General features: G+C 49.1%; 2 protein-coding genes and 1 long non-coding RNA gene across 3 annotated transcripts in view; all 3 read left to right on the top strand.

Annotated features, from left to right (window-relative positions):
• The window catches only part of LOC310820117, a 1,618-nt gene extending 1,028 nt beyond the window's left edge, over window positions 1-590 (top strand). Inside the window, exons 1-2 of the long non-coding RNA XR_014554800.1 lie at window positions 1-97; window positions 143-590. The exon at window positions 1-97 is cut by the window's left edge and continues 1,028 nt beyond it. This is a non-coding gene — a long non-coding RNA (uncharacterized lncRNA). The remainder of the gene's footprint in view (window positions 98-142) is intronic.
• A 2,456-nt stretch (window positions 591-3,046) lies between these two features.
• On the top strand, window positions 3,047-11,828 carry ildr1a (immunoglobulin-like domain containing receptor 1a). Its single transcript, XM_083691218.1, has 8 exons — window positions 3,047-3,304; window positions 4,135-4,302; window positions 7,159-7,308; window positions 7,657-7,776; window positions 8,707-8,853; window positions 9,139-9,264; window positions 9,388-10,166; window positions 10,555-11,828. Exons 1-8 carry the CDS (start codon window positions 3,253-3,255, stop codon window positions 10,585-10,587), a joined length of 1,575 nt encoding a protein of 524 aa, XP_083547344.1. The 5' UTR covers window positions 3,047-3,252; the 3' UTR covers window positions 10,588-11,828.
• Window positions 11,829-14,048: 2,220 nt separating this feature from the next.
• tmem39a (transmembrane protein 39A) overlaps window positions 14,049-15,000 on the top strand; it is an 8,145-nt gene continuing 7,193 nt past the window's right edge. The window contains exon 1 of the mRNA XM_083691219.1: window positions 14,049-14,299. The gene's annotated coding sequence lies outside the window, so the exon portion shown is untranslated. The remainder of the gene's footprint in view (window positions 14,300-15,000) is intronic.

Here is a 15,000-nt window from a genome sequence, read left to right as displayed (position 1 = left end):
CTGCCTGTGAGTCTGTCTGTGAGTCTGTCTGTGAGTCTGTCTGTGAGTTTGCCTGTGAGTCTGTCTGTGAGTCTGTCTGTGTTGTTGTGTTGAGTCTGTCTGTGAGTCTGCCTGTGAGTCTGTCTGTGAGTCTGTCTGTGAGTCTGTCTGTGAGTTTGCCTGTGAGTCTGTCTGTGAGTCTGTCTGTGTTGTTGTGTCAGTGAGTCTGTCTGTGAGTCTGCCCTTGAGTCTGTCTGTGAGTGTGTCTGTGAGTGTGTCTGTGAGTCTGTCTGTGAGTGTGTGTGAGTCTGTCTGTGAGTGTGTGTGTTGACATCACGTGTTCTGTGACTGGGATTGATGCAATAACCCTCCATCCATCCGTCCATTAAACCAACCATATTCCTTAAGGATGTGTTATTATTTATGAAAGCAGTGAGATGCAGTGTTGCCATGACAGCATCAGAGAGATGCAGTGTTACTATGACAACAGCAGAGAGATGCAGCGATGCTATGACAAAAGCAGAGAGATGCAGTGTTGCTATGACAACAGCAGAGAGATGCATTGTTACTATGACAACAGCTTCTCTAAATAAAGTAATCTTCAACCCTGACCATGCTGCTCTCCTCTGTCCTTACCTCCTACACACACACACACACTGGGGGGGGGGCTGACCATGGGGGGGGGGGGTAGGGAAGGGCTGACCATGGGGTGTGTGTGTGTGTGTGAGGGGGGGGTTAGGGAAGGGCTGCCTTTGGGGTGTGTGTGGGGGGGGGGGGGTTAGGGAAGGGCTGCCTGTGGGGTGTGTGTGGGGGGGGGGGGGTTAGGGAAGGGCTGCCTGTGGGGTGTGTGTGGGGGAGGGGGGGTTAGGGAAGGGCCGTGTGGAATGTAGTTGAGCAACTCCCTCAAAGGCCACAGAATCTTACACAGATCAGCAGGAAATATGACATCACTCACATGAAGGATCAACAACTCTGTCTGTCTGTGTGTGTGTGTGTGTGTGCGTGCGTGCGTGCATGCTTGTGTGTGTCAATTTTCCTTGTTACATCCTGACATCTTCAAGTCAAAAGTCGACTTCCAGAAGTTTTATTTCCATGACAAATGTTGAGAGATTCATATAACAGAACACCAGAGGGGGGACAGGATAGGAGTGAACACCAGAGGGGGGACAGGATAGGAGTGAACACCAGAGGGGGGACAGGATAGGAGTGAACACCAGAGGGGGGACAGGATAGGAGTGAACACCAGAGGGTACAGGATAGGAGTGAACACCAGAGGGGGGACAGGATAGGAGTGAACACCAGAGAGGGGACAGGATAGGGGTGAACACCAGAGGGGACAGGATAGGGGTGAACACCAGAGAGGGGACAGGATAGGAGTGAACACCAGAGAGGGGACAGGATAGGAGTGAACACCAGAGGGGGGACAGGATAGGAGTGAACACCAGAGAGGGGACAGGATAGGAGTGAACACCAGAGGGGGGACAGGATAGGAGTGAACACCAGAGGGGGGACAGGATAGGGGTGAACACCAGAGAGGGGACAGGATAGGAGTGAACACCAGAGGGGGGACAGGATAGGAGTGAACACCAGAGGGGGGACAGGATAGGGGTGAACACCAGAGAGGGGACAGGATACAATAGCAGGAAGTGTACTGGAGGTCAGACTGCAGGTGCAGAGAGTGTGTGTGTGTGGGGGGGGGTGCTTATGGGAGCGAAAACAATCTCTTGAGGAATTCATGTTCACATACCTATACACACACACACATGCTCTCTCTCTCGGGTTAGGGTCAGGGTTAGGGTTAGGGTTAGTGTTAGGGTTAGGGTTGGGGTCAGGGTTAGGGTTAGGGTTGGGGTTAGGGTTAGGGTTAGGGTTAGTTAGGGTCAGGGTTAGGGTTGGGGTTAGGGTTAGGGTCAGGGTCAGGGTTAGGGTCGGGGTTAGGGTTGGGGTCAGGGTTAGGGTTAGGGTTAGGGTTAGGGTTGGGGTCAGGGTTAGGTTAGGGTTAGGGTTGGGGTTAGGGTTAGGGTCAGGGTTAGGGTTAGGTTAGGGTTAGGGTTAGGGTTGGGGTTAGGGTTAGGGTTGGGGTTGGGGTTAGGGTTAGGGTTGGGGTTAGGGTTAGGGTTGGGGTCAGGGTTAGGGTTAGGGTCGGGGTTAGGGTTGGGGTCAGGGTTAGGGTTAGGGTTAGGGTTAGGGTTAGTTCTATTTGGGCGCTGGCAGTGACGCAAGGGGGTGTGTCTGAAATAGCAGTGCTGTTTTCAAGGCCTGTAGGCTGGAGTCTGGGGAGGTGGGCGGGGGGTCTGGGGGTCTGGGAGAGGGGGGCGGGGGGTCTGGGGTGGGGGGGGGCAGTCCTTTCTCATGGTAATGCCCCGGGCCTCAGCCTTTGTCCAGAGGGGAACTGTTTACGAGACCCTCAACACCGCTACAGAGGACACAACTACAGGGTGCTAACAACACACACACACAACACACACACAGAACAAATGTTTGATACCATTCCTTATTCCGTTACATACATTACAACAAGCTTGTCCTCCGATTTCTACCTCCACCCGCCTCCCCGGAGACCTGTAACCAGGCCAGCCCAGTACGGCCCGGCTTGGCCCAGTAGTGTGGTGAGGGTATTGCAGAGTTCCATGCAGGGCAGGGAGGGATGTTGTAATTGTATTCAGTGGAGAAGAGAGGTGAAGGGTCAGACAGACTGTCTTCCTGCACCACTGAACAGGCTTCTTATTAGCGGCTCATTGGTGCCATCTGGTGGTTGTGTTTGAGTACTGCCTGTCTCCCTGGAGCAACCATAGCGCTGTGTATTGGTGGTAATATTTGCAAAGAAGCGTGAAACATGTTGAATTAATTGATCAGACATCTGATCACTAATTACAACAGCAGAAAATAAATGTGCTTCGTGATATTTCATTTGACGTAAATATATGTTTTCCCTGAATTATGCATCATCACTTCGTTTCGCATGTTTGCTTTCCCTCATCTCCAAAGAAAGCGACACCGTCCCTCCTGGTAAAGTACCTGCCTACGTCACTGACGTACACCTGTTTCGGGGCGGGGTCCGGTGTGACCGGGAGCATCAGGACGCGTCGGTGAGGCGCGGAGCCATCAAACGACCCCGCGACGACTGGCGGAACCATGGGGACCGATGAGACAGATTGACTGATTGATTATTGATAAGGCTAGTGCTGAGGTTTCCACATACGGGCTTGCGGGTGTGTCTGTTTTTATCGGATTCATTGGAGACCAGAGAGTTTGATTTGTTCCTCATCAATCATGATGCGGACGCTGATCCTGGCCGCTGCTCTGCTCTGCTCGCTCCCGACAGGTAACTTTACTTTGTCTTGTAAATGTGCAGCAGTCTGTCCCACAGTTGTGGATTGTGTGTTATTTACACAGAGAAGGTTGTGTATTGTGTACTTAGGGAGTTATTTGAAGCGTTAGTTGTTTGAGTCAACAGCTAGTCAATTTCGACCGGAGTTACCGTAGTTTGGCCGCGGTATCGGTCACATGACTTGCAGTTTTTGTTTACCGGACAGTTGAATACCGATCTAGTCTCACCGATGACTCACCGTGTCGTGTTTCCTCTCCCTGTCTCTGATGATGACATCATGAGCAACTCACATTACAGAATACACCTGTGTCTGTTTTCCTAGATTGGGGTAAAATCACATGAAATTGATATTTCGGACTTTTCACTGGTTTTTGAGGAGGGGGGTCAGTGTTGGGATACTGGGACCACCACAGAGAGCTGGGTAGTCTAGCCACAGAGGGGAACGGGGGTGTCGGTTCATCCTAAAAGCGGTGTGTCTGTCCGTTCTAGCGTTTGAATGTGTGTCAGACAGGGCCGGAGGTTTCACGCTCGCATATTTCCTGCCTCTTTGTTTCCCGACCTAGTTTTACTGGTTTAGCCACTTTGAACTGATAGCTCTGTCTGTGTGACACACACACTCCCTCTCTCTCTCTCTCACACACACACACAAACACACTCCCTCTCTCTCACACACACACACACACTCCCTCTCTCTCTCCCTCTCACACACACACACACACTCTCTCTCCCTCTCACACACACACACACTCCCTCTCTCTCACACACACACACTCCCTCTCTCTCTCACACACACACCTAACCCTGAGTGTGTGTGTGTGTGTCAGGGTTGTGTATCCAGGTGAACGTCCCCCAGACACAGAGGAGTACGGCCCTGTTTGCCTCGGTGGTCCTGCGCTGTGACTACTCCACCTCCGCCAACCTGCAGGATGTGGTCTTGACCTGGCGCTTCAAGTCCTTCTGCAAGGACCCCGTCCTGGAGTACTACTCTACAGGTACGAGTACACACACACACACACACACACACACACACACACACACACACACTGCTCTTGTCCTGGAGTTCTACAGGTAGATAGATAGATAGATAGATAGATAGATAGAAACTTTATTTATCCCAGGGGGAAATTCCGGTTCCAAGTAGCATACAGACATAGGGGTATCACACATAACATACACATACAACATACAACATTAGCAGCATTTTATACAGGCGAGGTGCAGTTGTAAATGTCTTTGCAGTTAGGTGAGGTGCAAAAAGGTAAGGCAGACAGTGCAATTATAGCATTAAATACTAAAAACTAAATACGGGCTACATAAATATGGACTAAGTCCCAGAGTCAGTGAGAGGCAGGGGGCTTGGTTGTGAGCCCCACTACCATGGGGAAGAAACTGTTCAGGTGGCGCAAGGTTTTAGTCTTGATTGACCGGAACCTTTTGCCGGATGGAAGTCTCTGGAAGAGGTTGTGACCAGGATGGGAAGGATCAGCAATGATCTTTCCTGCTCTCTTACTGGTCCTGGAGTGGGACGGGTAGGCAGGTTGCATCATCGGCTGACCGAATGATCCGCTGCAGTCTGCCTTTGTCCGTGGCAGTGGAGGCAGCGAACCAGACGGTGATTGATGAGCTGAGGATGGACTCAATGATGGCCGTGTAGAACTCGACCATCACTTTCTGTGGCATGTTGAATTTCTTCAGCTGCCGCAGGAAGAACATCCTCTGCTGGACCTTCTTGATGGTGGAGGTGATGTTCTCCGCCCACCTGAGGTCCTGTGAAATTATTGTCTCCAGGAATCTGAATGACTCCACAAAGTTAACTGGGGAGTCACACATGATGAGGGGGGCGGTTGGGGCTGGGCTTCTCCTGAAGTCTACTACCATCTCTACATGTCTGTCAGGAAGTCAGTGATCCACCTGCAGGTTCATGGACAGGTGTGGGCTATTTCTTCGTATTTCTTTATCAATTAAGCAGGTAAAAGGTCTGAGTTGATTCCAAGTGTAGCATTTGCATTTGGAAGTTGTTGCTGTGAACGCACAACATGCAGTCAAAGGAGCTCTCAGTGCAAGTGAAACAGGCCATCCTTAGGCTGCAAAAACAAAAAAATCCATCAGAGACATACCAGCAACATTAGGAGTGGCCAAATCAACAGTTTGGTACATTCTGAGAGAAAAAGAATGCACTGGTGAGCTCAGCAACACAAAAAGGCCTGAATGTCCACGGAAGACAACAGTGGTGGATGATCGCAGCTTCCTTCACATGGTAAAGAAAAACCCTTCACAACATCCAGCCAAGTGAAGAACACTCTCCAGGAGGTCGGCATGTCATTATCCAAGTCTACCATAAAGAGAAGACTTCACGAGAGCAAATACAGAGGGTTCACCACAAGGTGCAAACCTTTCATAAGCCTCAAGAACAGAAAGGCCAGATTAGACTTTGCCAAAAAAACATCAAAAAAGGCCAGCCCTGTTCTGGGACAGCATTCTTTGGACAGATGAAACTAAGATCAACCTGTACCAGAATGAAGGGAAGAAAAAAGTATGGAGAAGGCTTGGAACGGCTCATAATCCGAAGCATACCACATAATCTATAAAACACGGTGGAGGCAGTGTGATGGCATGGGCATGCATGGCTTCCAATGGCACTGGGTCACTAGTGTTTATTGATGATGTGACAGAAGACAGAAGCAGCCGGATGAATTCTGAAGTGTTTAGGGAGATACTGTCTGCTCAGATTCAGCCAAATTCAGCAAAGTTGATTGGACGGCGCTTCACAGTACAGATGGACAATGACCCAAAACATACTGAGAAAGCAACCCAGGAGCTTTTTAATGCAAAGAAGTGGAATATTCTGCAATGGCCGAGTCAATCACCTGATCTCAACCTGATCGAGCATTTCACCTGCTGAAGACAAAACTAAAGGCAGAAAGACCCACGAACAAACAACAACTGAAGACAGCTGCAGTAAAGGCCTGGCCAAGCATCACGAAGGAGGAAACCCAGCATTTGGTGTCCATGGGTTCCAGACTTAAAAGTATTAAAAATGAACATTTTATTTATGATTGTTAATTTATCCAACTACATTTGAGCCCCTGAAAATGGGGGACTGTGTATAAAGATGGTTGCAATTCCTAAACGTTTCATACAATATTTTTGTTCAACCTCTTGAATATAAGCTGAAAGTCTGTCCTTCAATTACATCTCGATTGTTTCATTTCAAATCCATTATGGTGTCGTACAGAGACAAAAATTATGAAAATTGTGTCACTGTCCAAATATTTCCGGACCTAACTGTATATAGCCCTGTACTAGAGTACTCCTGTACTGTACAGGTGAGATATGGAGGGTCAGCTCAGGTCGTCATTGTAAATGAGAATGTGTTCTGACCCGACCCGTCTGGGTAAAGAGGTTCCATGGCAGGGTTCTCCCCACAGAATGGAAGATTGGTGCCACTATGGAAACATTAGACAAATTAAACAATATATTTAGTCATGATAGAGCAACTCTCTATGATCATCAACAACATAACCCTAACCCAACTCCCTATGATCATCAACAACATTGTTGTTAAAAGCAAAAGTGAAAGTGTTATGTTGTTCCTCAGTGAATTTAGCATTTTAGCTGGTATTTTTTGCGCGTTTTGACATGAATAAACGCCAGTCGGGTTTTGATGATGCGATCCAGCGCCATGCTGTTCAGACACGCCGGGGAGAACCCTGGACCGTGCCTCTGGACTGTAGAACCAATCAGGGACGTCCTGCAGAGTGAGAGAAGGTTGGTTTAGAAGACATTTTTAGTCAGGCTGAAGTCTGGTTAGCCCCGGACTCTAATGACCCTCCCCCCTCTCCCCCCAGCATACCAGACAGCCCTCCAGCTGGGTCAGGACCCGTCCAACGACTGCCCGGACCGCCAGAGGACCGTCAGGACCGTCATCCAGAAGAGGGGGTCCAACGAGCCGACGCTGGGAGCAGACTACCGCGAACGCAGGATCTCCGTCCAGAACAGTCAGTCCTCCTCCTTCCTCTGCTTGGACCTCTGCTGTTTACTGGCTTGATTGTGTGTATCTGACTGTGTGTGTGTGTGTATCTGACTGTGTGTGTGTGTGTATCTGACTGTGTGTGTGTGTGTATCTGACTGTGTGTGTGTGTGTATCTGACTGTGTGTGTGTGTGTATCTGACTGTGTGTGTGTGTGTGTGTATCTGACTGTGTGTGTGTGTATCTGACTGTGTGTGTGTGTGTGTGTATCTGACTGTGTGTGTGTATCTGACTGTGTATCTGACTGTGTGTGTGTATCTGACTGTGTGTGTGTGTATCTGACTGTGTGTATCTGACTGTGTGTGTGTGTCCACAGCTGCTGACCTGGTGATAAATGAGGTCATGTGGTGGGACAACGGTGTGTACGTGTGCTCTGTCATCGCCGCGGGAGACACCTCAGGAGACTCAGACCGCGACATCAAACTCATCGTCTACCGTAAGTTAACCAACCCTGACCCCAACCCTAACCACCACCCCTAACCCTGAACCCAACCCTAACCACCACCCCTGACCCCAACCCTAACCACCACCCCTGACCCCAGCCCTAACCACCACCCCTAACCCTGAACCCAACCCTAACCACCACCCCTAACCTTGACCCAACCCTAACCCTGACCCCAACCCTAACCACCACCCCTAACCCTGAACCCAACCCTAACCACCACCCCTAACCTTGACCCTAACCCTGACCCCAACCCTAACCACCACCCCTGAACCCAACCCTAACCACCACCCCAGAACCCAACACTAACCACCACCCCTGACCCCAACCCTAACCACCACCCCAAACCCTGAACCCAACCCTAACCACCACCCCTAACCTTGACCCAACCCTAGCCCTGACCCCAACCCTAACCACCACCCCTGACCCCAACCCTAACCACCACCCCTAACCCCAACCCTAACCACCAACCCTGACCCTGACCCCAACCCTAACCACCACCACTAACCCTAACCACTAACCCTGACCCCAACCCTAACCACCACCACTAACCCTGACCCCAACCCTAACCACCTACCCTGACCCTAACCCTGACCCCAACCCTAACCACCACCACTAACCCTAACCACCACTAACCCTAACCCTGACCCTAACCCTAAACCTGACCCTAATCCTAACCACCACTAACCCCAACCCCAACACTAACCCTAAACCCTAACCCCAACCCCAACCCTAACCACCACCAACAACCCTAACCCTGGACTTCAGACCACCTCTGCTGGAAGATCATTCCAGAACCAGGCTTCATCTGTGTCTGGGAAACGGGGCCGCTGATGTGTGGAGTGGTTCTGTAAGGCTGTGGTGTTTCACCTGGGGGATCAGTAAAGTTGGATTGAAGTGGTGCCGTGCTCTCGCTCTCCCCAGACTGGCTGACGGTGCTCTTCATCGTGATTGGTGCCCTCCTCCTCATCCTCCTCCTGGCTGTGTGCTGCTGCCAGTGCTGCCCCCAGACCTGCTGCTGCTACATTCGCTGCCCCTGCTGCCCCCAGACCTGCTGCTGCCCCGAGAAAGGTACCCCCCCCCCCCATACACACACATACACACATATATACATACATACATACATACATACATACACACATATACATACATACACACATATACATACATACATACATACATACACACATACATACATACATACATACATACATATACATACATACATACATACATACACACACACATACACACACTCTTTAATATACCTTCATACACCTTGTGCAGGAAGAACTTCCTCTCTCTGTCTCCCTTGTCCTTTCTCACACACACCCTAACCCCCCCCCCCCCCCCCAGCGGTGATGCAGCACAGAATGATAAAGGATGCTCAGAGGGCCATGGCCCCGTGGATGGGGGGCCAGCCTGTCTACGGCCCCATGAGTCACCACTCCTCCTCCCAGATGAACCCCCTCCTCTACGCAGGTCTGTAGCCCCCCCCCCACACACACACACACACAGCTATACATACACACACACACACACAATCTGCCCTGCTGATTGGTTGGTTGCATGTATCTGCCCTGCTGATTGGTTGTGTCCCTCCAGGGTCAGCCTCAGGGAAGAGCTTCGCCATGGGCCCCGTGCCCCACATGCCCCTGCCCCCCCCCCAGCTCACGGCCTACAGCGTGCCCCCCAGTCTCCACGACCCCGGGAACAACCAGGTGCTGGACTACCTGGAGAGCCAGGTGCGGTCCCCCCTGCTGCAGCCCCCCCCCGGCCAGATGATGGCCCCGCCCCCCCAGCACATGATGCCCCTGGGGGGGGTCCCCTTCTCCGCCGGCCCCCCCAGCATGCTCTCTGGCCTGGACGACGGCCCGCCCCACGAACGCCGGGTCATCCAGATGCCTCCAACGATGGTGCAGCCTCTCGGCTCCGCCCACCGCAGGGCCCCGCCCCCCGGGCCCAAGACCCGCCCCCCCAGCTCCAGTGAGAGCAGCCGCAGTGGCTTCAATCATCGTGACGACCCCAGCGGGGGTGGGCGGCGGCACCCCCCCCGCCTCCGCAGCTACAGCGAGGAGTCCCTGGATGCACGGAGCCAGGCGGGGGGGCGGAGCACGGTGGCGGGGTCCCGGGGGGACCTGTACCGCCCCCGCTCTCGCTCCAGAGACGACCTGATGGAGACCAGGCGCCCCCCCCCCAGCCGGGACCACCACTCCCCCCCCAACCGCCGCAGAGGGGGGTCCTTCAGCTCGGACGATGACGACAGCAGCCGGCGGGGCGGGGGGGGCCGCAGCGGGCGAGGGGGGGGCTGGGTGGACAAGCCCCCGAGCTACACGGAGTACGAGCCCGGCCAGAAACCCCCCCGGAGGAACGAACGCTACTCTGTAAAGCAATCCCTCCTCTAGTACTCACACTGTTTATACACACACACACACACACATATACATACATACACACACATATACATACATACACACACACACACACACATATATACATACATACACACACATACACACATACATATACATACACACATATACATACATACAATACATACATATACACACACACATATACATACATACAATACATACATATACACCACTCAATCTGACAACTGCATTTGTTCCATGCTATGTTATTGCACATATTATTAGTCATATATTATAGTCCCTCAAATAGGCGAATGTACACACCTAACACACACACACACACACACACACAGATGCTCTGTGGAGTACACTGATGGAGCCTCCATGTCTCCCACAGGCCAGGAGCAGTGGCACCAGTGTTGTCATCTGACTGCTGCAACTCACCAGGAAGTGACCTCACATTTACCCAGCAGCCCTGCGCGGCAGAAGGACTCTTCTCTCTGGGTTTCCTGTGATGGAGGGAGAAACCATTCTAACTCTGTTTTAAAACCTCAAACCAAATTTTTAAGAAGAACTAAATAGTCAATGACATTCTGTCTTGTTTTAGCCACAGGGAGTGAGTTGTAGTCTCACCTGCGTCCCGGGGTCAGAGTATCCACCAGGGGAGACTGCTGGGGGTAGAAATCGGAGGACGGGTTCATTGTAATGGATGGAATGAGGAATGGTATCAAAGACTTGTGTCTGCCTCCACCTGCCTCCCCACGCTGTGATGTCACCAGGGAACCACCCCCCCCCCCCTCCTGTCACCTGACATGTCTGTAACCAGTGAGAGTGGAGAACATTGGCCAGTACTGAAGAATAGTGGGATCCCCCTCTGCTGGTTGAATGGCCTTACTACAGGCCTCTGCCTCATCCTTTGTGTGTGTGTCTGTGTGGTCAGGGTAACCTCAGGGGTAGTCAGGACTTTCTCTCTTTCTCCCTTCCCAACCAGGGAATTTTGTTTTTATATTTTTCCTTATCATCTTTGTCATTTTATATTGCCATTTTGCATAGCATTTAAAAACCAAAGCATATTTATAATCCTGTGTGTTTTCAATGTTCTAAAGTTGTTTCTGTGTTCTGTTTTCAACAAAGCCATTCATGAAGAAAAGCTGAGTGTCTTTTCCGAGGTATTTCTTTTGACTACCATATTTTTATCTGAAGCAGTAAACAAAACAAAACCCTGACAGATGTCCCTCCCTGTGTCTGTGTTGTAAAGCCTAACTGCTCAGGACTCCTTCTACGTTTGTAAATAGTTTGTATTTTTCAGATCGTGTCGCCCATGTCCCATGTCGGCATATGTTGAAGTGGTTTAGTCAAGTTGCTGTTATTGAGTGTATAAAATGAAAGCTCAGACTAAACAATGTGAAGAAGTCACGTGACATCAGGGACTAGTGGACAACCACACCAGGAAGAATTGACATAACACTTAAAGAGAAGTCTGTGTATTGTTTGTGGAGATCACAACTGTGAAGTTTGCTTGTTTAAGATCGCAACTGTTATAACTGTGTTATAAATGCCTTGTAGGGATAAAGGTGGTGGTGTGAAGCGTAGTAGCCTATATGGAGATGACGATGAAGGAAACGTTTTCAATAAAGGTGTTTTACAGATAACTTGGTTTGTCTTTTTAATGCTCTCAGACACACTCATTCACACTGTCTCATAGTGGGCAGATTGGCCTTTTGTACTGGGTGAACTGGGATTCGTATTGGGTCAACTGGGATAAGTGCCGCCTATTTCAACGACCCCATATTGTTCGGAAATGTTGTGATAAACAGTAAGTTCATGGTGTTCAAGTGTAGTCCACGCTCCCCCACCTGGGACCGTCTGATCAGCCCTCATTGTTCCGACTCCCCAAGTACACTCCACCCATCAAACGTGTGAAACCAACAGTGAGGACAGCCAGAGTGTGACCACCCTGACTCCCACACGGACACTGACTAGAGGATGTTCACCACTCAGGCCACCCTGACTCCCACACGGACACTGACTCATATGCTTCTTCCGTTCTGGTCTACATCAATACATGTGTCAACAGTGTCACCACCCACAAACAGATAAGAACTTTCGCCGACCAGAGGACCAGCCCCTCACATTCTCCACCTCTGATGTGTGCTGCACACTGAGCAAGCTGAACGCAGGCAAGGCTGCTGGCCCTGACGGCATCCCTGGCCGTGTGCTCAGGGCGTTGGGCGCTGGGCAGCTGGCCGAGGTCTTCACTGACATTTTTAACCTGTCACTGGCAAATGAATTTATAAATTTATAAACTTTGTTGATATTCTGTCTCTATTTGTTAAAATAAAACTACCATAAAAATTATAGACCGCTCATTTCTTTGTAATCGGGCAAACTAACAAAATCAGCAGGGGATCAAATAATTATTTTCCCCACTGTATATGTAACATGCCTCAATACATATTGCCCTTGTTCAACTGTACATATCATATTGATATTCATCTCATGTATATTCACTTATTATATTCATTTATTTATACTCACTGTAATACCTCATACTGTAATACCTCATACTGTAATACCTCCTACTGTAATACCTCATACTGTAATACCTCATACTGTAATACCTCATACTGTAATACCTCCTACTGTAATACCTGTAATACCTCATACTGTAATACTGTAATACCTCATACTGTAATACTGTAATACCTCATACTGTAATACCTCATACTGTAATACCTCCTACTGTAATACCTGTAATACCTCATACTGTAATACTGTAATACCTCATACTGTAATACTGTAATACCTCATACTGTAATACCTCATACTGTAATACCTCATACTGTAATACCTGTAATACCTCATACTGTAATACCTCATACTGTAATACCTCCTACTGTAATACCTCATACTGTAATACCTCATACTGTAATACCTCCTACTGTAATACTGTAATACCTCATACTGTAATACCTCATACTGTAATACCTCCTACTGTAATACTGTAATACCTCATACTGTAATACCTCATACTGTAATACCTCCTACTGTAATACCTCATACTGTAATACCTCATACTGTAATACTGTAATACCTCATACTGTAATACCTCATACTGTAATACCTCATACTGTAATACCTGTAATACCTCATACTGTAATACCTCATACTGTAATACCTCCTACTGTAATACCTCATACTGTAATACCTCATACTGTAATACCTCCTACTGTAATACTGTAATACCTCATACTGTAATACCTCATACTGTAATACCTCCTACTGTAATACTGTAATACCTCATACTGTAATACTGTAATACTGTAATACCTCCTACTGTAATACTGTAATACCTCATACTGTAATACCTCCTACTGTAATACTGTAATACCTCATACTGTAATACCTCATACTGTAATACTGTAATACCTCATACTGTAATACTGTAATACTGTAATACCTCATACTGTAATATCATGCACTGTCTACAATATCATGTCATTTGCACATCTGGTTAGATGCCAAACTACATTTCATTGTCTCAGTACTTGTACTCTGTGCAATGACAATAAAGTTGAATCTAATCTAATCTGTAGTCTCAACACCGTCCTTCACCAATTATATGAAATACAGACATGACTTTCAACTAAACAACTAAATATCCATAACATCACAAAGGACAGCTTTACTTAATCTCCAAATGCTGTCAGCAGGCCTACTTTATTTTAAGATTCCTCTGAACTGTCACTCTGTGTTCCTGCAGCAGTTTCCAGAGGCTGTCTTTTCCCCACTCTCAGCCTGGCAGACAACCCTCACTCTGTTCATCTGCGGCTGCGCGGTCGCAGACATGATGACGTGTAGGGCAGCGGCGGTGCTGGTTTGCCACGTCGGTGTCTGTCTGCAGGACTGCTGTTCCACGGCGCACACACACTCTCTCAACCCTGCCTCTGTTGTTCGGGGGAAAACAAACAAAAGAAGACCACCGTGTGTGTTTTAGTTCGCACACCTCAGCACCGCCGAAGCCGAGGACGATCCCACGACCCCAGATTAACCCGGAGGACGGAGATGTTGTCGAGCGCGCCTCGCCAGTCCTGCTCCATCTGACTGATGCCTCCGTGTCTCCATCCGCCTGTTGTCGATGTGTGAGTAGCGTTATTCTGCTCTTTTAATTCACATGTCTGTCCTCGTTGTCTCTGATGCAACGTGTGTGTGTGTGTGTGTGTGTGTGTGTGTGTGTGTGTGTGTGTGTGTGTGTGTGTGTGTGTGTGTGTGTGTGTGTGTGTGTGTGTGTGTGTGTGTGTGTGTGTGTGTGTGTGTGTGTGTGTGTGTGTGTGTGTGTGTGTGTTTTCGTAGTTTAAATACATGGAGATGTCATCCACCGCCTTCCTTTCAGTATGTGAGCTGATATCTCCGTCCAGCAGCTGTGCGTTTCATCAACAATCACTTGTGTAATCTTCGAGGTTAAAACAACTGTCTGGTTGGTAAATGATCAGCCGGCTGCAGGTATTGTACTCTGTCTCCCACCATATGGTGATGTGTTTACTCGCTACTGGTTGCGAGGTGTGCATGTTTCTGTTGTTTTTCTTTCTGTTAAATACAACGTCGTCTTCGACTAAAGTCCGGATTGAAGCCAGTTCTACTGACGCAGGACACAGGGCACTGTTACCCATCGCTGTCTTCATCTTCACCCAACCGTTAGATTGTTTATTGCGCATGTTTTCAGATCGTGGCAGTTTCCGCATTTTGCTGTGAACTTTAGTTTCGGTACAGTCAGTCAGTCAGTCAGTCAGTCAGTCAGTTTCCTGCCTGCAGCTGTGATCTGCTCAGATCGTTGGATTTCAGT

The sequence above is a fragment of the Argentina silus genome (genome assembly GCF_951799395.1).
Source record: "Argentina silus genome assembly, chromosome: 19".
Classification (NCBI taxonomy): domain Eukaryota; kingdom Metazoa; phylum Chordata; class Actinopteri; order Argentiniformes; family Argentinidae; genus Argentina; species Argentina silus.
Note: the sequence above shows the minus strand (reverse complement) of the source record. Positions and strands in the feature narration are given on the sequence as shown.

Coding starts and splice junctions, on each gene's coding strand:
- ildr1a (XM_083691218.1), top strand. CDS start 3,253: ATGATGCGGACGCTGATCCTGGCCGCTGCTCTGCTCTGCTCGCTCCCG. Junction 4,303..7,158: donor CCTGGAGTACTACTCTACAG/GTACGAGTACAC, acceptor CTCTCCCCCCAG/CATACCAGACAGCCCTCCAG. Junction 7,309..7,656: donor CAGGATCTCCGTCCAGAACA/GTCAGTCCTCCT, acceptor GTGTGTCCACAG/CTGCTGACCTGGTGATAAAT.